Source organism: Staurois parvus, unplaced genomic scaffold (assembly GCF_062004578.1).
Source record: "Staurois parvus isolate SC_StPar_1 unplaced genomic scaffold, SC_StPar_1.0 ptg002163l, whole genome shotgun sequence".
Lineage (NCBI taxonomy): Eukaryota > Metazoa > Chordata > Amphibia > Anura > Ranidae > Staurois > Staurois parvus.
Window position 1 is genome coordinate 144,087 of NW_028319959.1, and position 25,305 is coordinate 169,391.

At 54.5% G+C, this 25,305-nt stretch overlaps 1 protein-coding gene across 8 annotated transcripts in view; it reads left to right on the forward strand.

Annotated features, from left to right (window-relative positions):
• LOXL3 (lysyl oxidase like 3) overlaps positions 1-24,539 on the forward strand; it is a 98,527-nt gene extending 73,988 nt beyond the window's left edge. For all 8 annotated transcript variants that reach the window (XM_089665258.1, XM_089665252.1, XM_089665251.1 and 5 more), the window contains 3 exons: positions 7,225-7,361; positions 7,470-7,581; positions 22,519-24,539. In XM_089665258.1, the coding sequence (XP_089521384.1) occupies positions 7,225-7,361; positions 7,470-7,581; positions 22,519-22,592 (323 nt within the window). In that variant the 3' untranslated portion in view covers positions 22,593-24,539. The remainder of the gene's footprint in view (positions 1-7,224; positions 7,362-7,469; positions 7,582-22,518) is intronic.
• Positions 24,540-25,305: the final 766 nt, after the last annotated feature.

Genomic DNA, 25,305 nt, shown 5'->3' on the forward strand with positions numbered 1-25,305 from the left:
CTGTATGGGAGTACTGCCTTAGTCCAGGGCCCTGTATGGGAGTACCACCTGTACCCGGGGCCCTGTATGGGAGTACCGCCTGTACCCGGGGCCCTGTATGGGAGTACCACCTGTACACCCTATTATCGGCTCTTGCTGTGTATATTTCACGTTCTCTGCAGGTAGGAGATGTGATTTGGCCTTCAGTGATACAACCTCCTGCAGCAAATACAGCTTCTTCTTGGAATTTCAGTTTTTTTTTCCCTCCAAATATTCCAAATATGTCCGCCTCCTCCAACCGCTGATCCTGTTGCACCTTCTGCTGACAAGTCCTAATTGATGAGAAGGGAGACGCACCTGTTGGACGCAGTACAGGTATCCAGACCCTCAGGAGTTCCCCATCCTCGGCGTACGTCCATCTGAGCTGTCAGACATCAGACAAGAAGTTCAGCTGCAATAAACATCCAGCAACAGATAGACGAGCTGCACGTTGACTTCTCACCCACCTCACCGGGCTGCTCCATGTAGGTTCCATCATGATTCCGGGACCAGTAGGACACCACGTGCCAGGACACCACGTGCCAGGACTGGTAGCAGTCATTATTCCATTGGTAAGTGATCATTACAGAAGACCCAGATTAGGACTAAAAGAACAATCGACTCAGTGAGGCCCCTCAAGACCTTTCATGGTGGCACTTTATGAACTTGTTTCCATTCTGAAGGACCCGACATCACCTACTATCATCATAATCAGCAAGTGACCAGTGAAAGTGCAGAACAGCATATATCGGTGAAGGTTCTAGAAGAACATAGAAATACTGATTGGGGATAGGAGGAGATGAACAGGGAAACATCCAAGAGAGTCCCAGAGAGTGGCCAGAGGACTTAACCAGACACATTAAGGTGGACTCTTAGATTGTAAGCTCCCAGGATCAGGGCGCTCTGTTTCCTCTTGTATCAAATTGTATCGTAACTGTAATGTCCGCCTTCATGTTGGAAAGCGCTCAGCAAACTGCTGGCACCATATAAATCCTGGATAATAATAGCAATGCAAACACCCTGAAAGGGAACGACACAGAACAGCAGACGGCTTTGGAAGATCTGAGACATTTGTGGAAAATCTCAGTGCAAATCGGCAAGATTTAGGGTGCAGCTCTCAGGACGTTAAAGCGAGAAGAGTATTAGGGACTCTGACACACATGATGGCCCTGATCTACAGTTACATAGGACACAGAAGATGTGAATTCCAACCCAACTGCCAAGGATCATATAGGAGATCTACTTCCTGACCAATGAACTCAAAGCTGGACACCTCCGATATCTGGAATACCAAGAAGTGTGCAAGTTCTGTTCAGAAGATGAAGCGGGGATCATGTTTTTAACAACTATGGGAAAAGGAAATATATCAGACCTTGTCTTGGCCCTCCTTCATGGCAGAGGGAGTCATCATCACATTCGTATTTAAGATTTGGTCCTGGACCTTCGTTATGAAGAGAGAGAAGCCATCCCTTTATATATTGGATGTGGTTTTGGCCCTTCTCCGTGGCAGTGGGAGATCACCCTGTATGTCAGGCTTGGTTCTAGCCCTTCTCTATGAAGAAGGAGTAGCTGTTGCCTTCATATATTATATGTGGCCTTGGTCCTTCTCCATACAGAGGGAATAGCCGTCACCTTCATATATTAGATGTGGCCTTGGTCCTTCTCCATAAAGAGGGAATAGCCATCACCTTCATATATTAGATGTAGTTTTGGCCCTTCTCCATGTAGAAGGATTAGCCGTCACCTTCATATATTAGATGTGGCCTTGGTCCTTCTCCATAAAGAGGGAATAGCCGTCACCTTCATATATTAGATGTGGCCTTGGTCCTTCTCCATAAAGAGGGAATTGCCGTCACCTTCATATATTAGATGTGGCCTTGGTCCTTCTCCATAAAGAGGGAATTGCTGTCACCTTCATATATTAGATGTGGTCTTGGTCCTTCTCCATAAAGAGGGAATTGCCGTCACCTTCATATATTAGATGTGGCATTGGTCCTTCTCCATACAGAGGGAATAGCCGTCACCTTCATATATTAGATGTGGCCTTGGTCCTTCTCCATAAAGAGGAATAGCCGTCACCTTCATATATTAGATGTGGCCTTGGTCCTTCTCCATAAAGAGGAATAGCCGTCACCTTCATATATTAGATGTGGCCTTGGTCCTTCTCCATAAAGAGGGAATTGCCGTCACCTTCATATATTAGATGTGGCCTTGGTCCTTCTCCATAAAGAGGGAATTGCCGTCACCTTCATATATTAGATGTGGCCTTGGTCCTTCTCCATAAAGAGGGAATTGCCGTCACCTTCATATATTAGATGTGGCATTGGTCCTTCTCCATAAAGAGGAATAGCCGTCACCTTCATATATTAGATGTGGCCTTGGTCCTTCTCCATAAAGAGGGAATTGCCGTCACCTTCATATATTAGATGTGGCCTTGGTCCTTCTCCATAAAGAGGAATAGCCGTCACCTTCATATATTAGATGTGGCCTTGGTCCTTCTCCATACAGGGGGAATAGCCATCACCTTCATATATTAGATGTGGCCTTGGTCCTTCTCCATACAGAGGGAATAGCCGTCACCTTCATATATTAGATGTAGTTTTGAACCTTCTCCATTTAGTAGGATTAGCCGTCACCTTCATATATTAGATGTAGTTTTGGCCCTTCTCCATGTAGAAGGATTAGCCGTCACCTTCATATATTAGATGTGGTCTTGGCTCTTCTCCATATAGAAGGATTTGCCGTCACCTTCATATATTAGATGTGGTCTTGGCTCTTCTCCATATAGAAGGATTTGCCGTCACCTTCATATATTAGATGTGGTCTTGGTCCTTCTCCATAAAGAGGAATAGCCATCACCTTCATATATTAGATGTGGTCTTGGTCCTTCTCCATAAAGAGGAATAGCCATCACCTTCATATATTAGATGTGGTCTTGGCCGTTCTCCATGGTAGAGGGAGTAGCCATCACCTTCCTTTATCAAATATGGTCTTGGCCTTTCTACATGGCAGACGGAGAAGCTGTCACCGTCCTATATTGGATGTGATCTTGGCTCTTATCCATGGCAGTGGGAGATCACCTTGTATGTCAGGCTTGGTCCTAGCCCTTCTCTATGAAGAAGGTATAGCCATCACCTTCATATATTACATGTGGTCTTATCCCTTCTCCATGAGGGAGTACCCGTCACCTTCCTTTATCAAATGTGGTCTTGGTCTTTCTCAATGGCACAGGGAGTAGCTGTTACTTTTGTATATCAGATGTAGTCTTGGCCCTTTTCAATGAAGAGGGAGTTACTGTCACATTCATATATCAGATTTCGTTCTAGTCCTTCTCAGTGGAAGAGGGAATAGCTGTCACCTTTGTATCTCATGTGTGGTCTTTGGCCTTCTCTAGAAGAGAGGAGGGAGGTACAGGGAGTAGCTGTCACCTTGTATATCAGGTGTGGTCTTGGCCTTTCTCCATGGAAGAGGAAGTATCTGTCAACTATGTATGACAGACATGGTCTTGGCCCTTCTCTATGGTAGAGGGAGTAGGTGTCACTGTCCTATGTCAGATGAGGCCTTGGCCTTTCTCCATGGTAGAGGGAGTAGGTGTCACTGTCCTATGTCAGATGAGATCTTGTCCCTTCTCCATGGTAGAGGGAGTAGGTGTCACTGTCGTATGTCAGATGAGGCCTTAGCCCTTCTCCATGGTAGAGGGAGTAGGTGTCACTGTCCTATGTCAGGTGAGATCTTGGCCCTTCTCCATGGTAGAGGGAGTAGGTGTCACTGTCCTATGTCAGGTGAGATCTTGGCCTTTCTCCATGGTAGAGGGAGTAGGTGTCACTGTCCTATGTCAGGCTAGATCTTGGCCTTTCTCCATGGTAGAGGGAGTAGGTGTCACTGTCCTATGTCAGGTGAGATCTTGGCCTTTCTCCATGGTAGAGGGAGTAGGTGTCACTGTCCTATGTCAGGTGAGGCCTTGGCCTTTCTCCATGGTAGAGGGAGTAGCTGTCACTGTCTTACGTCAGGTGAGATCTTGGCCTTTCTCCATGGTAGAGGGAGTAGGTGTCACTGTCCTATGTCAGGTGAGGCCTTGGCCTTTCTCCATGGTAGAGGGAGTAGGTGTCACTGTCCTATGTCAGGTGAGATCTTAGCCTTTCTCCATGGTAGAGGGAGTAGGTGTCACTGTCCTATGTCAGGTGAGATCTTGGCCTTTCTCCATGGTAGAGGGAGTAGGTGTCACTGTCCTATGTCAGGTGAGATCTTGGCCTTTCTCCATGGTAGAGGGAGTAGGTGTCACTGTCCTGCATGGCAATGGAGTCTAACATATTGCTTTAAAAACAGAGGTTTTAGTACATATTTGTGGAAGCTGTCTTGTCTCCATGAGAGTCTCCATGTTGGATCATATATAACAGGCAGGCATGCCTGGAGGGAGCCTATTCCTCCTTAAAGGAGCACGGACACATTGGAGGCCCAGCAGGAGCACAGAGGCAGCTGGAGGTGTCCAATGTGTCCCCAATTCCAGCAAGCTATACAAAAATGGCCACCAACCCAATCTATGGAGAGTGAGGAGCACATGGAACGCCTTTCCACAGAACTCACAAAACAGAACCGACCAGCAAACCTGCAAATCACAGTCTGATGTCAGTGGGAGGGCTGTGATTCGTGTTGTCTGTTACCTCTCTCTATATACTGTCCCCTCTCTCTATATACTGTCCCCTCTCTCTATATACTGTCTTCTCTATATACTGTCTCCTCTCTCTATATACTGTCTTCTCTATATACTGTCTCCTCTCTCTATATACTGTCCCCTCTCTCTATATACTGTCTTCTCTATATACTGTCTCCTCTCTCTCTATACCGTCCCCTCTCTCTATATACTGTCCCCTCTCTCTATATACTGTCTTCTCTATATACTGTCTCCTCTCTCTATATACTGTCTTCTCTATATACTGTCTCCTCTCTCTATATACTGTCTCCTCTCTATATACTGTCTCCTCTCTCTATATACTGTCTCCTCTCTCTATATACTGTCTCCTCTCTCTATATACTGTCCCCTCTCTCTATATACTGTCTTCTCTATATACTGTCTCCTCTCTCTCTATACCGTCCCCTCTCTCTATATACTGTCCCCTCTCTCTATATACTGTCTTCTCTATATACTGTCTCCTCTCTCTATATACTGTCTTCTCTATATACTGTCTCCTCTCTCTATATACTGTCTCCTCTCTCTATATACTGTCTCCTCTCTATATACTGTCTCCTCTCTCTATATACTGTCTCCTCTCTCTATATACTGTCTCCTCTCTCTATATACTGTCTCCTCTCTCTATATACTGTCTCCTCTATATACTGTCTCCTCTCTCTATATACTGTCTTCTCTATATACTGTCTCCTCTCTCTCTATACCGCCCCCTCTCTATATACCGTCCCCTCTCTCTCTATACCGTCCCCTCTCTCTATATACCGTCCCCTCTCTCTATATACCGTCCCCTCTCTCTATATACCGTCTCCTCTCTCTATATACCGTCTCCTCTCTCTCTATACCGTCCCCTCTCTCTCTATACCGCCCCCTCTCTCTCTATACCGCCCCCTCTCTCTATATACCGCCCCCTCTCTCTATATACCGTCCCCTCTCTCTATATACCGCCCCCTCTCTATATACCGCCCCCTCTCTCTATATACCGTCTCCTCTCTCTATATACCGTCTCCTCTCTCTCTATACCGTCCCCTCTCTATATATACAGCCCCCTCTCTCTATATACCGCCCCCTCTCTCTATATACAGCCCCCCCTCTCTATATACCGCCCCCTCTCTCTCTATACCGCCCCCTCTCTCTCTATACCGTCTCCTCTCTCTATATACAGCCCCCTCTCTCTCTATACCGCCCCCTCTCTCTCTATACCGCCCCCTCTCTCTATATACCGCCCCCTCTCTCTCTATACCGCCCCCTCTCTCTCTATACCGCCCCCTCTCTCTATATACCGCCCCCTCTCCATATACCGCCCCCTCTCTCTCTATACCGCCCCCTCTCTCTCTATACCGTCTCCTCTCTCTATATACAGCCCCCTCTCTCTCTATACCGCCCCCTCTCTCTATATACCGCCCCCCCTCTCCATATACCGCCCCCTCTCTCCATATACCGCCCCCTCTCTCTATATACCGCCCCCTCTCTCTCTATACCGCCTTCTCTCTCTCTATACCGCCCCCTCTCTCTATATACCGTCCCCTCTCTCTATATACCGCCCCCTCTCTCTCTATACCGCCCCCTCTCTCTATATACAGCCCCCCCTCTCTATATACAGCCCCCTCTCTCTCTATACCGCCCCCTCTCTCTCTATACCGCCCCCTCTCTCTCTATACCGTCTCCTCTCTCTATATACAGCCCCCTCTCTCTCTATACCGCCCCCTCTCTCCATATACCGCCCCCTCTCTCTCTATACCGCCCCCTCTCTCTATATACCGCCCCCCCTCTCCATATACCGCCCCCTCTCTCTCTTTACCGCCCCCTCTCTCTATATACCGCCCCCCCTCTCCATATACCGCCCCCTCTCTCTCTATACCGCCCCCTCTCTCTCTATACCGCCCCCTCTCTCTATATACCGCCCCCTCTCTCTCTATACCGCCCCCCCTCTCCATATACCGCTCCCTCTCTCTATATACCGCCCCCTCTCTCTCTATACCGCCCCCTCTCTCTATATACAGCCCCCCCTCTCTATATACAGCCCCCTCTCTCTATATACAGCCCCCCCTCTCTCCATATACAGCCCCCTCTCTCTATACTGCCCCCTCTCTCTATATACAGCCCCCCCTCTCCATATACAGCCCCCTCTCTCTCTATACCACCCCCTCTCTCTATATACCGCCCCCTCTCTCTATATACCGCCCCCTCTCTCTCTATACCGCCCCCCCTCTCTCTATATACCGCCCCCTCTCTCTATATACCGCCCCCTCTCTCTATATACCGCCCCCCCTCTCCATATACAGCCCCCTCTCTCTCTATACCGCCCCCTCTCTCTATATACAGCCCCCCCTCTCCATATACCGCCCCCCCTCTCTATATACCGCCCCCCCTCTCCATATACCGCCCCCTCTCTCTCCATATACAGCCCCCTCTCTCTATACAGCCCCCTCTCTCTATATACCGTCCCCCCTCTCCATATACTGCATATCTTTGCCCGCATGGTTGTGGGATCCTCACTGGAAGTGTCGGTGTCTCGGCAGTGGTCAGTAAGCGGTATGAATGCGCCAACTTTGGAGAACAAGGGATCACGGTGGGATGCTGGGACTTGTACCGTCATGACATTGACTGTCAATGGATCGATATCACGGATGTCAAACCCGGAAACTACATCCTCCAGGTAAGATGGTGGAGCCGTCGTCTCCGACTCTCTGCTCACATCTATCTCCGTATCTCTTCTAGCAGCTGGTGGTCTCCTCTGGTCTTCATGGTTCTCTCCTGTTCCCAGGTCGTCATCAACCCAAATTTTGAGGTGGCCGAGAGCGACTTCACCAATAACGCCATGAAATGTAACTGCAAATACGACGGCCATCGAATCTGGATACACAACTGCCATATCGGTGAGCACAGATCAATACTATACATTGTAACATTGGGGTCACCACGAGGCGGTGCAGAGGTGGAGACACCTAGAAGGACCTGGAGGTCAGCAGGATTGTGGGTAATGTTGGGGGTGGGGGGCCTCTGAAGTTATACTTTGCTGGAGTCGGCCTACATCAGGCACCAGGAGTGGATGATTCCAAGGTGTCCCCATTGACTTCACATTTCCTGGCCCAGGGACATCGGGACTGATTGGACACACACAGCAATAAATACCTGACCGAGGATCCTTCCGTGCTCCTCATACACCATTCCCTTCCCCCTACACTGCTGGGATCCGTACAATCGAGGACATTGAGGGGTGAAAACGGACCTTTCGGTACCCTTAGAGTAGTGCAGGAACCTGTCTGGAGGGGAGCGAAGATCTTCAGGTCCATCTGTACCACCTACCCGGCTTCCTGCGTCATAGTCCTGTGCGGGGTGTGCAAGGAAACTGCCGCAGATGTCCCCCAGGTGTGACCCGTCCTAGGGGGTGTGCGCTGTCTGTAGACCTCCCCCAGGTGTGACCCGTCCTAGGGGGTGTGCGCTGTCTGTAGACCTCCCCCAGGTGTGACCCCTCATGTGGGGTGTGCGCTGTCTGTAGACCTCCCCCAGGTGTGACCCGTCCTAGGGGGTGTGCGCTGTCTGTAGACCTCCCCCAGATGTGACCCCTCATGTGGGGTGTGTGCTGTCTGTAGACCTCCCCCAGGTGTGACCCCTCACGTGGGGTGTGTGCTGTCTGTGGACCTCCCCCAGGTGTGACCCCTCATGTGGGGTGTGCGCTGTCTGTAGACCTCCCCCAGGTGTGACCCCTCATGTGGGGTGTGTGCTGTCTGTAGACCTCCCCCAGGTGTGACCCCTCATGTGGGGTGTGCGCTGTCTGTAGACCTCCCCCAGGTGTGACCCGTCCTAGGGGGTGTGCGCTGTCTGTAGACCTCCCCCAGGTGTGACCCCTCATGTGGGGTGTGCGCTGTCTGTAGACCTCCCCCAGGTGTGACCCTTCATGTGGGGTGTGCGCTGTCTGTAGACCTCCCCCAGGTGTAACCCCTCATGTGGGGTGTGCACTGCCTGTAGACCTCCCCCAGGTGTGACCCCTCACATGCGGTGTGCGCTGTCTGTAGATCTCCCCCAGGTGTGACCCGTCCTAGGGGGTGTGCACTGCCTGTAGACCTCCCCCAGGTGTGACCCCTCACATGGGGTGTGCGCTGTCTGTAGACCTCCCCCAGGTGTGACCCCTCATGTGGGGTGTGTGCTGTCTGTAGACCTCCCCCAGGTGTGACCCCTCATGTGGGGTGTGCGCTGCCTGTAGACCTCCCCCAGGTGTGACCCCTCATGTGGGGTGTGTGCTCTCTGTAGACCTCCCCCAGGTGTGACCCCTCATGTTGGGTGTGCGCTGTCCCCAGATCTCCCCCAGGTGTGACCCCTCACATGGGGTGTGCGCTGTCTGTAGATCTCCCCCAGGTGTGACCCGTCCTAGGGGGTGTGCACTGCCTGTAGACCTCCCCCAGGTGTGACCCCTCACGTGGGGTGTGCGCTGTCTGTAGACCTCCCCCAGGTGTGACCCCTCACGTGGGGTGTGCGCTGTCTGTAGATCTCCCCCAGGTGTGACCCCTCATGTGGGGTGTGCGCTGTCCCTAGATCTCCCCCAGGTGTGACCCCTCACATGGGGTGTGCACTGCCTGTAGACCTCCCCCAGGTGTGACCCCTCACATGGGGTGTGCGCTGTCTGTAGATCTCCCCCAGGTGTGACCCGTCCTAGGGGGTGTGCGCTGCCTGTCGGAGGCGGGTACGTATAGAGGGGTCCCTGTCGGAGGCGGGTACGTATAGAGGGGTCCCTGTCGGAGGCGGGTACGTATAGAGGGGTCCCTGTCGGAGGCGGGTACGTATAGAGGGGTCCCTGTCGGAGGCGGGTACGTATAGAGGGGTCCCTGTCGGAGGCGGGTACGTATAGAGGGGTCCCTGTCGGAGGCGGGTACGTATAGAGGGGTCCCTGTCGGAGGCGGGTACGTATAGAGGGGTCCCTGTCGGAGGCGGGTACGTATAGAGGGGTCCCTGTCGGAGGCGGGTACGTATAGAGGGGTCCCTGTCGGAGGCGGGTACGTATAGAGGGGTCCCTGTCGGAGGCGGGTACGTATAGAGGGGTCCCTGTCGGAGGCGGGTACGTATAGAGGGGTCCCTGTCGGAGGCGGGTACGTATAGAGGGGTCCCTGTCGGAGGCGGGTACGTATAGAGGGGTCCCTGTCGGAGGCGGGTACGTATAGAGGGGTCCCTGTCGGAGGCGGGTACGTATAGAGGGGTCCCTGTCGGAGGCGGGTACGTAAAGAGGGGTCCCTGTCGGAGGCGGGTACGTATAGAGGGGTCCCTGTCGGAGGCGGGTACGTATAGAGGGGTCCCTGTCGGAGGCGGGTACGTATAGAGGGGTCCCTGTCGGAGGCGGGTACGTATAGAGGGGTCCCTGTCGGAGGCGGGTACGTATAGAGGGGTCCCTGTCGGAGGCGGGTACGTATAGAGGGGTCCCTGTCGGAGGCGGGTACGTATAGAGGGGTCCCTGTCGGAGGCGGGTACGTATAGAGGGGTCCCTGTCGGAGGCGGGTACGTATAGAGGGGTCCCTGTCGGAGGCGGGTACGTATAGAGGGGTCCCTGTCGGAGGCGGGTACGTATAGAGGGGTCCCTGTCGGAGGCGGGTATGTATAGAGGGGTCCCTGTCGGAGGCGGGTATGTATAGAGGGGTCCCTGTCGGAGGCGGGTATGTATAGAGGGGTCCCTGTCGGAGGCGGGTATGTATAGAGGGGTCCCTGTCGGAGGCGGGTACGTATAGAGGGGTCCCTGTCGGAGGCGGGTATGTATAGAGGGGTCCCTGTCGGAGGCGGGTATGTATAGAGGGGTCCCTGTCGGAGGCGGGTATGTATAGAGGGGTCCCTGTCGGAGGCGGGTATGTATAGAGGGGTCCCTGTCGGAGGCGGGTACATATAGAGGGGTCCCTGTCGGAGGCGGGTATGTATAGAGGGGTCCCTGTCGGAGGCGGGTATGTAAAGAACGGTCATACTGTTTCTATGTGTCTTTGGCTCTGTAAGATTTTCCCCGTCAGAAGGAGAAGCGTTGGACACGCTGGCAGCCCCTCCCTTCACATTCTCCATGTCAGGATGAGTGTGGGGCCCCGGGCCCCGGGCCCTACAGACACCTGACAGACAGCAATACAAGTTCGGACAATTCCTGATATCAGTCATTGAGATCTGAAATACCAGAAAAGGAAAAATGAAATGTTCTGCCGGAGGCCACGCCTCTGATTCCATCACCAATGAATCTCCTCCATGACAGGCTGAGGCCACACACAGAGGTACTGCGCTCCACCTCATGTCAGCGCCATCGCCTTCTCCATTCCACAGGTTCCCCCACCGATCGCCTTCTCCATTCCACAGGTTCCCCCACCGATCGCCTTCTCCATTCCACAGGTTCCCCCACCGATCGCCTTCTCCATTCCACAGGTTCCCCCACCGATCGCCTTCTCCATTCCACAGGTTCCCCCACCGATCGCCTTCTCCATCCCACAGGTTCCCCCACCGATCGCCTTCTCCATTCCACAGGTTCCCCCACCGATCGCCTTCTCCATTCCACAGGTTCCCCCACCGATCGCCTTCTCCATTCCACAGGTTCCCCCACCGATCGCCTTCTCCATTCCACAGGTTCCCCCACCGATCGCCTTCTCCATTCCACAGGTTCCCCCACCGATCGCCTTCTCCATTCCACAGGTTCCCCCACCGATCGCCTTCTCCATTCCACAGGTTCCCCCACCGATCGCCTTCTCCATTCCACAGGTTCCCCCACCGATCGCCTTCTCCATTCCACAGGTTCCCCCACCGATCGCCTTCTCCATTCCACAGGTTCCCCCACCGATCGCCTTCTCCATTCCACAGGTTCCCCCACCGATCGCCTTCTCCATTCCACAGGTTCCCCCACCGATCACCTTCTCCATTCCACGACTTCCCCCACCGATCGCCTTCTCCATTCCACAGGTTCCCCCACCGATCGCCTTCTCCATTCCAGGGCTTCCCCCACCGATCGCCTTCTCCATTCCACAGGTTCCCCCACCGATCGCCTTCTCCATTCCACAGGTTCCCCCACTGATCGCCTTCTCCATTCCAGGGCTTCCCCCACCGATCGCCTTCTCCATTCCACAGGTTCCCCCACCGATCGCCTTCTCCATTCCACAGGTTCCCCCACCGATCACCTTCTCCATTCCACAGGTTCCCCCACCGATCGCCTTCTCCATTCCAGTGCTTCCCCCACCGATCACCTTCTCCATTCCACAGGTTCCCCCATCGATCGCCTTCTCCATTCCACGACTTCCCCCACCGATCGCCTTCTCCATTCCACAGGTTCCCCCACCGATCGCCTTCTCCATTCCAGGGCTTCCCCCACCGATCGCCTTCTCCATTCCACAGGTTCCCCCATCGATCGCCTTCTCCATTCCACAGCTTCCCCCACCGATCACCTTCTCCATTCCACAGGTTCCCCCACCGATCGCCTTCTCCATTCCAGGGCTTCCCCCACCGATCGCCTTCTCCATTCCACGGCTTCCCCCACCGATCGTCTTCTCCATTCCACGACTTCCCCCACCGATCGCCTTCTCCATTCCACAGGTTCCCCCACCGATCGCCTTCTCCATTCCAGGGCTTCCCCCACCGATCGCCTTCTCCATTCCACGACTTCCCCCACCGATCGCCTTCTCCATTCCAGGGCTTCCCCCACCGATCGCCTTCTCCATTCCACGACTTCCCCCACCGATCGCCTTCTCCATTCCACAGGTTCCCCCACCGATCGCCTTCTCCATTCCACAGGTTCCCCCACCGATCGCCTTCTCCATTCCACAGGTTCCCCCACCGATCGCCTTCTCCATTCCACAGGTTCCCCCACCGATCGCCTTCTCCATTCCACAGGTTCCCCCCCCCGATCACGGCTCTTCCTTTTCTGTACCCCAGATCTCACTGCTAGAAATCACCGGCATTCCTCCTTCCAATATACTGAAGATGGTTCATTACCAACAACCAATGGCTTCTGCAGGAAAGCTGTCAACCCCAGCGCCCCCAGGAACACTCTTCCACCAACCCCAGCGCCCCCAGGAACACTCTTCCACCAACCCCAGCGCCCCCAGGAACACTCTTCCACCAACCCCAGCGCCCCCAGGAACACTCTTCCACCAACCCCAGCGCCCCCAGGAACACTCTTCCACCAACCCCAGCGCCCCCAGCAACACTCTTCCACCAACCCCAGCGCCCCCAGGAACACTCTTCCACCAACCCCAGCGCCCCCAGCAACACTCTTCCACCAACCCCAGCGCCCCCAGCAACACTCTTCCACCAACCCCAGCGCCCCCAGCAACACTCTTCCACCAACCCCAGCGCCCCCAGGAACACTCTTCCACCAACCCCAGCGCCCCCAGCAACACTCTTCCACCAACCCCAGCGCCCCCAGGAACACTCTTCCACCAACCCCAGCGCCCCCAGGAACACTCTTCCACCAACCCCAGCGCCCCCAGGAACACTCTTCCACCAACCCCAGCGCCCCCAGGAACACTCTTCCACCAACCCCAGCGCCCCCAGCAACACTCTTCCACCAACCCCAGCGCCCCCAGGAACACTCTTCCACCAACCCCAGCGCCCCCAGCAACACTCTTCCACCAACCCCAGCGCCCCCAGGAACACTCTTCCACCAACCCCAGCGCCCCCAGCAACACTCTTCCACCAACCCCAGCGCCCCCAGCAACACTCTTCCACCAACCCCAGCGCCCCCAGCAACACTCTTCCACCAACCCCAGCGCCCCCAGGAACACTCTTCCACCAACCCCAGCGCCCCCAGCAACACTCTTCCACCAACCCCAGCGCCCCCAGGAACACTCTTCCACCAACCCCAGCGCCCCCAGGAACACTCTTCCACCAACCCCAGCGCCCCCAGCAACACTCTTCCACCAACCCCAGCGCCCCCAGGAACACTCTTCCACCAACCCCAGCGCCCCCAGCAACACTCTTCCACCAACCCCAGCGCCCCCTGGAACACTCTTCCACCAACCCCAGCGCCCCCAGCAACACTCTTCCACCAACCCCAGCGCCCCCAGCAACACTCTTCCACCAACCCCAGCGCCCCCAGCAACACTCTTCCACCAACCCCAGCGCCCCCAGGAACACTCTTCCACCAACCCCAGCGCCCCCAGGAACACTCTTCCACCAACCCCAGCGCCCCCAGGAACACTCTTCCACCAACCCCAGCGCCCCCAGGAACACTCTTCCACCAACCCCAGCGCCCCCAGCAACACTCTTCCACCAACCCCAGCGCCCCCAGGAACACTCTTCCACCAACCCCAGCGCCCCCAGCAACACTCTTCCACCAACCCCAGCGCCCCCAGGAACACTCTTCCACCAACCCCAGCGCCCCCAGCAACACTCTTCCACCAACCCCAGCGCCCCCAGCAACACTCTTCCACCAACCCCAGCGCCCCCAGCAACACTCTTCCACCAACCCCAGCGCCCCCAGGAACACTCTTCCACCAACCCCAGCGCCCCCAGCAACACTCTTCCACCAACCCCAGCGCCCCCAGCAACACTCTTCCACCAACCCCAGCGCCCCCAGGAACACTCTTCCACCAACCCCAGCGCCCCCAGCAACACTCTTCCACCAACCCCAGCGCCCCCAGCAACACTCTTCCACCAACCCCAGCGCCCCCAGGAACACTCTTCCACCAACCCCAGCGCCCCCTGGAACACTCTTCCACCAACCCCAGCGCCCCCTGGAACACTCTTCCACCAACCCCAGCGCCCCCAGCAACACTCTTCCACCAACCCCAGCGCCCCCAGCAACACTCTTCCACCAACCCCAGCGCCCCCAGCAACACTCTTCCACCAACCCCAGCGCCCCCAGCAACACTCTTCCACCAACCCCAGCGCCCCCAGCAACACTCTTCCACCAACCCCAGCGCCCCCAGCAACACTCTTCCACCAACCCCAGCGCCCCCAGGAACACTCTTCCACCAACCCCAGCGCCCCCAGGAACACTCTTCCACCAACCCCAGCGCCCCCAGGAACACTCTTCCACCAACCCCAGCGCCCCCAGGAACACTCTTCCACCAACCCCAGCGCCCCCAGGAACACTCTTCCACCAACCCCAGCGCCCCCAGCAACACTCTTCCACCAACCCCAGCGCCCCCAGCAACACTCTTCCACCAACCCCAGCGCCCCCAGCAACACTCTTCCACCAACCCCAGCGCCCCCAGCAACACTCTTAAACCAACCCCAGCGCCCCCAGCAACACTCTTCCACCAACCCCAGCGCCCCCAGGAACACTCTTCCATAAACCCCAGCGCCCCCAGCAACACTCTTCCACCAACCCCAGCGCCCCCAGGAACACTCTTCCATAAACCCCAGCACCCCCAGGAATGCCCCTCCTCTGCTAGCCCTAGCACCCCCAGGAACACCCCTCCTTTTCTAGCCCTAGCACCCCCAGGAACACCCCTCCTCTGCCAACCCCAGCACCCCCAGGATTACTCCTCCACCAACCCCAGCACCTCAAGGAAGGCTCATCTCCACCAATCCCAGTGCCCCCAGGAACGCTCCTCCTCCATCCCCAGCACCCCCAAGAACACCCCTCTTCCACCAGCACCCCAGGAACACCCCTCTTCCACCAACCCCAGTGCCCCCAGAAACAATCCTCCACCAACCCCAGCACCCCCAGGAATGCCCCTCCTCTGCTAGCCCCAGCACCCCCAGGAACACCCCTCCTCTGCCAACCCCAGCACCCTCAGGAACACCCCTCCTCTGCCAACCCCAGCACCCCCAGGATTACTTCTCCATCAACCCCAGCACCCCAAGGAAGGCTCATCTCCACCAATCCCAGTGCCCCCAGGAACGCTCCTCCTCCAACCCCAGCACCCCCAAGAACACCCCTCTTCCACCATCACCAGCACCCCAGGAACAACCCTCTTTCACCAACCCAAGGAATGCTCCTCCTCCACCAACCCAAGGAACACTCCTCCACCAACCTCAGGAGCACTTCTTTTCCACAAACCCCAATGCCCCCAGAAACAGTCCTCCGCCACCAATCCCAGCGCCCCCAGGAATGCCCCTCTTCCACCAACACCAGCACCCTTAGGAACACTCCTTATCCACCAGCCCCAGCACCCCCAGGAATGCTCCTCCTCCACCAACCCCAGCAGCACCCTCAGGAACGTCCCACTTCCACCAAGCCCAGAAATACTCCACCTCAACCAACCCCAGCAACGCCCCTCCTCCACCAACCCCAGCACCCCCAGGAACGCCCCTCCTCCACCAACCCCAGCACCCCCAGGAATGCCTCTCTTCCAACAACCCAAGCACCCCCAGGAACACTCCTTATCCACCAGCCCAAGCACCCCCAGGAATGCTCCTCCTCCACCAACCCCAGCAGCACCCCCAGGAACATCCCACTTCCAACAAGCCCAGAAACGCTCCACCACCACCAACCTCAGTGCCCCCAGAAACGCCCCTCCTCCACAAACCCCAGCACCCCCAGGAACATTCCTCCTCCACCAACTCCAGCACCCCCAGGAAAGTCTCTCTTCCAACAACCCCAGCACCTGCAGGAACACTCCTCCTCCACATACGCCAGCACCCCCAGGAATGCCCATCTTCCAACAATCCCAGCGCCCCCAGGAATGCCCCTCTTCCACCAACCCCAGCACCCCTAGGAATGCCTCTCTTCCAACAACCCAAGCACCCCCAGGAACACTCCTCATCCACCAGCCCCAGCCCCCCCAGGAATGCTCCTCCTCCACCAACCCCAGCAGCACCCCCAGGAACATCCCACTTCCACCAAGCCCAGAAACGCTCCACCACCACCAACCCCAGTGCCCCCAGAAACGCCCCTCCTCCACCAACCCCAGCACCCCCAGCAACACTCCTCCTCCACCAACTCCAGCACCCCCAGGAAAGTCTCTCTTCCAACAATCCCAGCACCTGCAGGAACACTCCTCCTCCACATACGCCAGCACCCCCAGGAATGCCCATCTTCCAACAATCCCAGCGCCCCCAGGAATGCCCCTCTTCCACCAACCCCAGCACCCCTAGGAATGCCTCTCTTCCAACAACCCAAGCACCCCCAGGAACACTCCTCATCCACCAGCCCCAGCCCCCCCAGGAATGCTCCTCCTCCACCAACCCCAGCAGCACCCCCAGGGACATCCCACTTCCACCAAGCCCAGAAACGCTCCACCACCACCAACCCCAGTGCCCCCAGAAACGCCCCTCCTCCACCAACCCCAGCACCCCCAGCAACACTCCTCCTCCACCAACTCCAGCACCCCCAGGAAAGTCTCTCTTCCAACAATCCCAGCACCTGCAGGAACACTCCTCCACCACATACGCTAGCACCCCCAGGAACGCCCATCTTCCAACAATCCCAGCACCCTCAGGAGCGCTCCTTATCCACCAAGCACAGCACGCCTAGGAACACTCAACCAACCCCAGCACCCCCAGGAATACACCTCCTCCAACCCCAGCGCCCCTCAGGAACACACCTGTTCCACCAACCACATCACCCCCAGCAGTGCTCCTCTTCCACCAACTCAAGGAAGGCTCCCCTTCCACCAACCCCAGCAACGCTTCCTCCACCAATCCCAGCACAACCAGGAACACTCTTCTTTCATCAACTCCAGCACCCCTTCTCCTCCACCAACCCCAGCACCCCCAGGAACGCCCCTCTTCCAACAACCCCAGGCACCCCAGGAACGCCTCCCTTCCAACAACCCAACTCCAGCACCGCTCCTCTTCCACCAACCCCAGCACAGACCAAAAACACCCACTTCCACCAACCCCAGCAACCCAAGGAATGCTCCTCCTTCAGCAACCCCAGAAACACCTCTCTTCCACCAACCCCAGCACCCCCAGGAACACTTTTCTTCCACCAACCCCAGCACCCCTTCTCCTCCACCAACCCTATCACCCCCCCCCCCCTTTTCCAACAACTCCAGGCACCCCCAGGAATGCCTCTCTTCCAACAACCCCAGCACCCACAGGAACGACCCTCTTCCACCAACTCCAGAACCCCCAGGAACGCCCTTCCTGCATCAACCCCAGGCACGCCCTTCTTCCAACAACAGCAAGCACCCCCAGGAACACCTCTCTTCCAACAACCCCAGCACCCACAGGAATGCCCCTCTTCCACCAACTTCAGCATGCCTGGAACGCTCCTTCTTTACCAACCCCAGCACCCCCAGGAACACACCCTCCTTCACCAACCTCAGCAGCACTCCTCTTCCATGAACCCCAGCACCTCTTCTCCTCTACCAACCCCAGCACCCCCAGGAACACCTCTCTTCCAACAACCCCAGCGCCCACAGGAATGCCCCTCTTCCACCAACTCCAGCATGCCCGGAACGCTCCTTCTTTACCAACCCCAGCACCCCCAGGAACGCCCCTCCTCCACCAACCCCAGCACCCCCAGCAACACTCCTCCTCCACCAACTCCAGCACCCCCAGGAAAGTCTCTCTTCCAACAACCCCAGCACCTGCAGGAACACTCCTCCACCACATACGCTAGCACCCCCAGGAACGCCCATCTTCCAACAATCCCAGCACCCTCAGGAGCGCTCCTTATCCACCAAGCACAGCACGCCTAGGAACACTCAACCAACCCCAGCACCCCCAGGAATACACCTCCTCCAACCCCAGCGCCCCTCAGGAACACACCTGTTCCACCAACCACATCACCCCCAGCAGTGCTCCTCTTCCACCAACTCAAGGAAGGCTCCCCTTCCACCAACCCCAGCAACGCTTCCTCCACCAATCCCAGCACAACCAGGAACACTCTTCTTTCATCAACTCCAGCACCCCTTCTCCTCCACCAACCCCAGCACCCCCAGGAACGCCCCTCTTCCAACAACCCCAGGCACCCCAGGAACGCCTCCCTTCCAACAACCCAACTCCAGCACCGCTCCTCTTCCACCAACCCCAGCACAGACCAAAAACACCCACTTCCACCAACCCCAGCAACCCAAGGAATGCTCCTCCTTCAGCAACCCCAGAAACACCTCTCTTCCACCAACCCCAGCACCCCCAGGAACACTTTTCTTCCACCAACCCCAGCACCCCTTCTCCTCCACCAACCCTATCACCCCCCCCCCCTTTTCCAACAACTCCAGGCACCCCCAGGAATGCCTCTCTTCCAACAACCCCAGCACCCACAGGAACGACCCTCTTCCACCAACTCCAGAACCCCCAGGAACGCCCTTCCTGCATCAACCCCAGGCACGCCCCTCTTCCAACAACAGCAAGCACCCCCAGGAACACCTCTCTTCCAACAACCCCAGCACCCACAGGAATGCCCCTCTTCCACCAACTTCAGCATGCCTGGAACGCTCCTTCTTTACCAACCCCAGCACCCCCAGGAACACCCCTCCTTCACCAACCTCAGCAGCACTCCTCTTCCATGAACCCCAGCACCTCTTCTCCTCTACCAACCCCAGCACCCCCAGGAACACCTCTCTTCCAACAACCCCAGCACCCCCAGGAACTCCCCTCTTTCACCAACCCCAGCACCCCCAGGAACTCCCCTCTTTCACCAATACTAGTAAATTACTGAAATATTCAGAGCAGCTTCTACATTTGAGGAGCTGATCATTCTCAGAAGTATGGAGCTTTTCTAGACCTCCATAATGACCATGAAGGTCTGTGTGTGGTCTTATAATGGACAGATCAGAATCTCATAACGATTCATCCTCACAGAAACAAAAATGGCCGCCACTGAAATCACTTTGTAACCAGCAAGGGAAAGGAGCACTTACAGTGCAGGAAATGCGTATTTGCTCCCCGGCTGATGCTGAATGTTCGCCCCTCACACAGAAATGATCGGTCTAACAATGGAATGTTCGCCCCTCACACAGAAATGATCGGTCTAACAATGGAATGTTCGCCCCTCACACAGAAATGATCGGTCTAACAATGGAATGTTCGCCCCTCACACCGAAATGATCGGTCTAACAATGGAATGTTAGCCCCTCACACAGAAATGATCGGTCTAACAATGGAATGTTCGGTGTAACACTGAGAGACAGAATACAACAACAAATTCAGCAGAAATGCGTCTAACAAATGATGACGGATCTGCATGTTCATGAGGGAAACAAGGATTTGATCCCCTATCATTCAGCAGGATTTCTGGCTACCAGGTGTCTCTCATACAGGTAACAAGCTGAGATTAGAAGCAGTCTCTTAAAGGGAGTGCTGCTAATCTCATGGTGTTACCTGTATAACAGACACCTGTCCACAGGAGCCATCAAACCATCAGATTCCAAACTCTCAACCATGGCAAAGACCAAAGAGCTGTCCAAGGATGTCAGGGACAAGATGGTAGACCTACACAAGGCTGGACTGGGCTACCAAACTATGGCCAAGCAGCTTGGTGAGAAGGTGACAACAGTTGGTGCAATCATTCACAAATGGAAGAAACACAAAACAAGTGTCAGTCTCCCTAGGTCTGGTGCACCATGCAAGATCTCACCTCGTGGAGTGTCAATGATCATGAGAACAGTGAGGAATCATCCCAGAACTACACGTGAGGATCTTGTCAATGATCTCCAGGCAGCTGGGACCACAGTCACCAAGAAAACAATTGGGAACACACTACGCCGACAAGGACTGAAATCCTGCAGTGCCGCACGGTCCCTCTGCTCAAGAAAGCACATGTCCAGGCCCGTCTGAAGTCTGCCACTGAACATCTGAATGATGCCGAGGAGGACTGGTGGGAAGTGTTGTGGTCAGAGGAGACCAAAATCCAGCTCTTTGGCATCAACTCAACTCGCCGTGTTTGGAGGAGGAATGCTGCCTATGACCCCAAGAACACCATCCCAACTGTGAAACATGGTGGTGGAAACATTCTGCTTTGGGGGGTTTTCTGCTAAGGGGACAGGACAACTGCACCGCATCAAAGGGACGATGGATGGGGCAATGTACCCTCAAATCTTGGGTGAGAACCTTCTTCCCTCAGCCAGGGCATTGAAAATGGGTGGTGGATGGGTGTACCAGCATGACAATGACCCAAAACACACGGCCAAGGCAACAAAGGAGCGGCTCAAGAAGAAGCACATTAAGGTCCTGGAGTGGCCTAGCCAGTCTCCACACCTTCATCCGATGGAAAATCTGTGGAGGAGCTGAAAGTTCGAGTTGCCAAACATCAGCCACCAAACCTTAATGACTTGGAGAGGATCTGCCAAGAGGAGTGGGCCAAAATCCCTCCTGAGATGTGTGCGAACCTGGGGGCCAACTCCAGGAAACGTCCGACCTCTGTGATGGCCAACAAGGGATTGGCCACCAAGTACTAAGTCATGTTTTGTGAAGGGGATCCAATCCTTCTTTCCCTCATGAACATGCAGATCCGTCATCATTTGTTAGACGCATTTCTGCTGAATTTGTTGTTGTATTCTGTCTCTCAGTGTTACACCGAACATTCCATTGTTAGACCGATCATTTCTGTGTGAGGGGCGAACATTCCATTGTTAGACCGATCGTTTCTGTGTGAGGGGCGAACATTCCATTGTTAGACCGATCGTTTCTGTGTGAGGGGCAAACATTCGATTGTTAGACCGATCGTTTCTGTGTGAGGGGCGAACATTCGATTGTTAGACCGATCGTTTCTGTGTGAGGGGCAAACATTCCATTGTTAGACCGATCATTTCTGTGTGAGGGGCGAACATTCCATTGTTAGACCGATCGTTTCTGTGTGAGGGGCAAACATTCGATTGTTAGACCGATCGTTTCTGTGTGAGGGGCGAACATTCGATTGTTAGACCGATCGTTTCTGTGTGAGGGGCAAACATTCCATTGTTAGACCGATCATTTCTGTGTGAGGGGCGAACATTCCATTGTTAGACCGATCATTTCTGTGTGAGGGGCGAACATTCCATTGTTAGACCGATCGTTTCTGTGTGAGGGGCAAACATTCGATTGTTAGACCGATCATTTCTGTGTGAGGGGCAAACATTCCATTGTTAGACCGATCGTTTCTGTGTGAAGGGCGAACATTCAGCATCAGGGGGGCAAATACACATTTCCTTCACTGTAGGTGAGCAATGGGTGGCAAACTGGATCAAGAACCATGGGATTCTTCCATTGGCAGACTGGGTTCCAGCTGACTGAATCTGCACTTACGTTGGTGGGATTCCATTCTATGGTTGATGACTTCTGTGCCGTCACCCATTAGTTGCAGAAAATGCAGCATCTTCAGCGTCTACAATGAGGGAATTTACATTGACTACATTAGAGCTTACCTGTGATGTGGTCATACCTGGTCCAGTGTCCAAGCATGACCAGACTCCATCATCATCATCCTATGGCATCTGCCATACATTCTGACCTCCTACAGTGGGTGATCTCTCTATACATACCGACCTCCTACAATGACCCTTCAATATATTCTGTATCCACCCCCTACAGTGACCTGTGATGTGGTCATATCTGGCCCAGTGTCCAAGCATGACCAGACTCTATCATCATCATCCTATGGCATCTGCCATACATTCTGACCTCCTACAGTGGGTGATCTCTCTATACATACCGACCTCCTACAATGACCCTTCAATATATTCTGTATCCACCCCCTACAGTGACCTGTGATGTGGTCATATCTGGCCCAGTGTCCGAGAATGCCAATTAGAAATCATGACCAGACTCCTCACCATCACCATCCTATGGTCCATGACAGGTTCCCATTACCCATCATGTTCATCAAACACTGTACTAAGGTCACACAAGTTCCTCATCTGATGGTTATGAAATCATTGCAGACTACCAGGAATGTTGCTGAAGATGTTCCTCCTCGTGTTTGGTGACATATCGGAGGTTATATTAGTGAAGACTTTAGAATATCTCTGTAATTGTCCCGTGTTCTCTCATTGCAGGAGATGCTCTCAGTGAAGAAGAAAACAAGAAGTTTGAGCAGTATCGGGGTCAGCTCAACAACCAGATTCTGTAGGCGTGGAGATCTCATCGCCCTTGTGACTGAACAACCAAAGCTGCAGATCTCAGAATTCTCCTCAACCAATTGTCCAGCTGCTGGAGGTTCAGCTAGTCTCGGCTGCAAACGGGATGTTCTCGGCTGGTCATCCTCACCATGTTCATCTCCTGCCCTCCACTCCACTCTAGTCATCTCCGGGTGACACTACTAAAGAATAATCTGTAGGTGACCACATCTTCAGATCCCAGAATTCCCCTCAACACATTGTCCAGTAGCTGGAGGTTCAGCTAGTCTTGGCTGCCAACAGAGGATGTTCTTGGCTGGTCATCCTCACCATGTTCATCTCCTGCCCTCACTCTAGTCATCTCCGGGTGACACTACTAAAGAATAATCTGTAGGTGACCACATCTTCAGATCCCAGAATTCCCCTTAACACATTGTCCAGTAACTGGAGGTTCAGCTAGTCTTGGCTGCCAACAGAGGATGTTCTCGGCTGGTCATCCTCACCATGTTCATCTCCTGCCCTCCACTCCACTCTAGTCATCTCCGGGTGACACTACTAAAGAATAATCTGTAGGTGACCACATCTTCAGATCCCAGAATTCCCCTCAACACATTGTCCAGTAGCTGGAGGTTCAGCTAGTCTTGGCTGCCAACAGAGGATGTTCTTGGCTGGTCATCCTCACCATGTTCATCTCCTGCCCTCCACTCCACTCTAGTCATCTCCGGGTGACACTACTAAAGAATAATCTGTAGGTGACCACATCTTCAGATCCCAGAATTCCCCTCAACACATTGTCCAGTAGCTGGAGGTTCAGCTAGTCTTGGCTGCCAACAGAGGATGTTCTTGGCTGGTCATCCTCACCATGTTCATCTCCTGCCCTCCACTCCACTCTAGTCATCTCCGGGTGACACTACTAAAGAATAATCTGTAGGTGACCACATCTTCAGATCCCAGAATTCCCCTCAACACATTGTCCAGTAGCTGGAGGTTCAGCTAGTCTTGGCTGCCAACAGAGGATGTTCTTGGCTGGTCATCCTCACCATGTTCATCTCCTGCCCTCCACTCCACTCTAGTCATCTCCGGGTGACACTACTAAAGAATAATCTGTAGGTGACCACATCTTCAGATCCCAGAATTCCCCTCAACACATTGTCCAGTAGCTGGAGGTTCAGCTAGTCTTGGCTGCCAACAGAGGATGTTCTTGGCTGGTCATCCTCACCATGTTCATCTCCTGCCCTCCACTCCACTCTAGTCATCTCCGGGTGACACTACTAAAGAATAATCTGTAGGTGACCAGAGCTGATGACTGGCTGATCCTCCACATCTCTTGGCCTTGTCCATTGAGCTTTGTGTTGCTGATAACCAACTTGCTGCAGACTGGCAGGAACTGGAATCCAGAGGAAGTTTTCAGAATTGTCCTACTTCATACATCACTGAACTTTCAGTCACATGTCTTCCTAAGAATGTTGGTTGCTGCAGATTATCTGAAGGCCATACAGAGTATGTCCGGTTGTAGATAGCCAAATGAACAAACGTCCCCCGATTTGTCTATCTGTGACTTGGGAGGCCGGGGCGAAGTAGGAAAGTGAGCTCTTCTCCATTGCAGTTTGCTCCAGCTCACCCCAATCTGCAAATAGGCAAATCAGGACAGACGGAAATGTAAAGTTTGCACATGTGTAGTAGTAGCCAGACCTGTATAGACATACATGGAACCTACAGACCCATCATGGTCAGGGTTCATTCATCATATATATGGGGGCATCATCCATGGAACGTATCCCATGGTGCTTCTATGGTGACAGGCCTTCCATGTTGTGGATTCTTCTGTGGGGGCTGACACGTATGTCCTCAGACAACGTCTTCCTCAGAGGTGCTTCTGTCAATTAGCTGCCATTCTTACTGTTGGTGTCATTCTTGAAGTTGTGATGTTTCTTTTATAAAACCTTATGTATTCAGTCAGAGTGAGCTCCATTATTGATGACCATGGTTGGTGGGAATGAGAGGATGGGTGAACCAAGGGGGACGGACTGCCTTGCATCTGTAATAGTCCAAACCTGTGCCAAAGCAGGACAAGATGCACCATGCCTGACCAACCGCCTGCCTGGCCAGGCCAATCCCCTCTACATGTTATGTGTACCCTGGGGGGACATGGACCAACCACACCATGCCTGACCCACCACCTGCCTGGCCAAGCCAATCCCCTCTACATGTTATGTGTACCCTGGGGGGACATGGACCAACCACACCATGCCTGACACACCGCCTGCCTGGCCAGGCCAATCCCCTCTACATGTTATGTGTACCCTGGGGGGACACAGACCAACCACACCATGCCTGACCCACCACCTGCCTGGCCAAGCCAATCCCCTCTACATGTTATGTGTACCCTGGGGGGACATGGACCAACCACACCATGCCTGACACACCGCCTGCCTGGCCAGGCCAATCCCCTCTACAAGTAGTGTGTACTCTGTACATTACACCCCCTGACCCCTGTACTCTGCACATTACACAGTCCTGACCCCTGTACATTACACCTCCTGTTCTCTGCATATTACAAACTCCTGACCCCTGTACTCTGCACATTACAAACTCCTGACCCCTGTACATTACACCCCCTGGCCCCTGTACTCTGCACATTACACCCCCCCGGCCCCTGTACTCTGCACATTACACACTCCTGACCCCTGTACTCTGCACATTACACACTCCTGACCCCTGTACTCT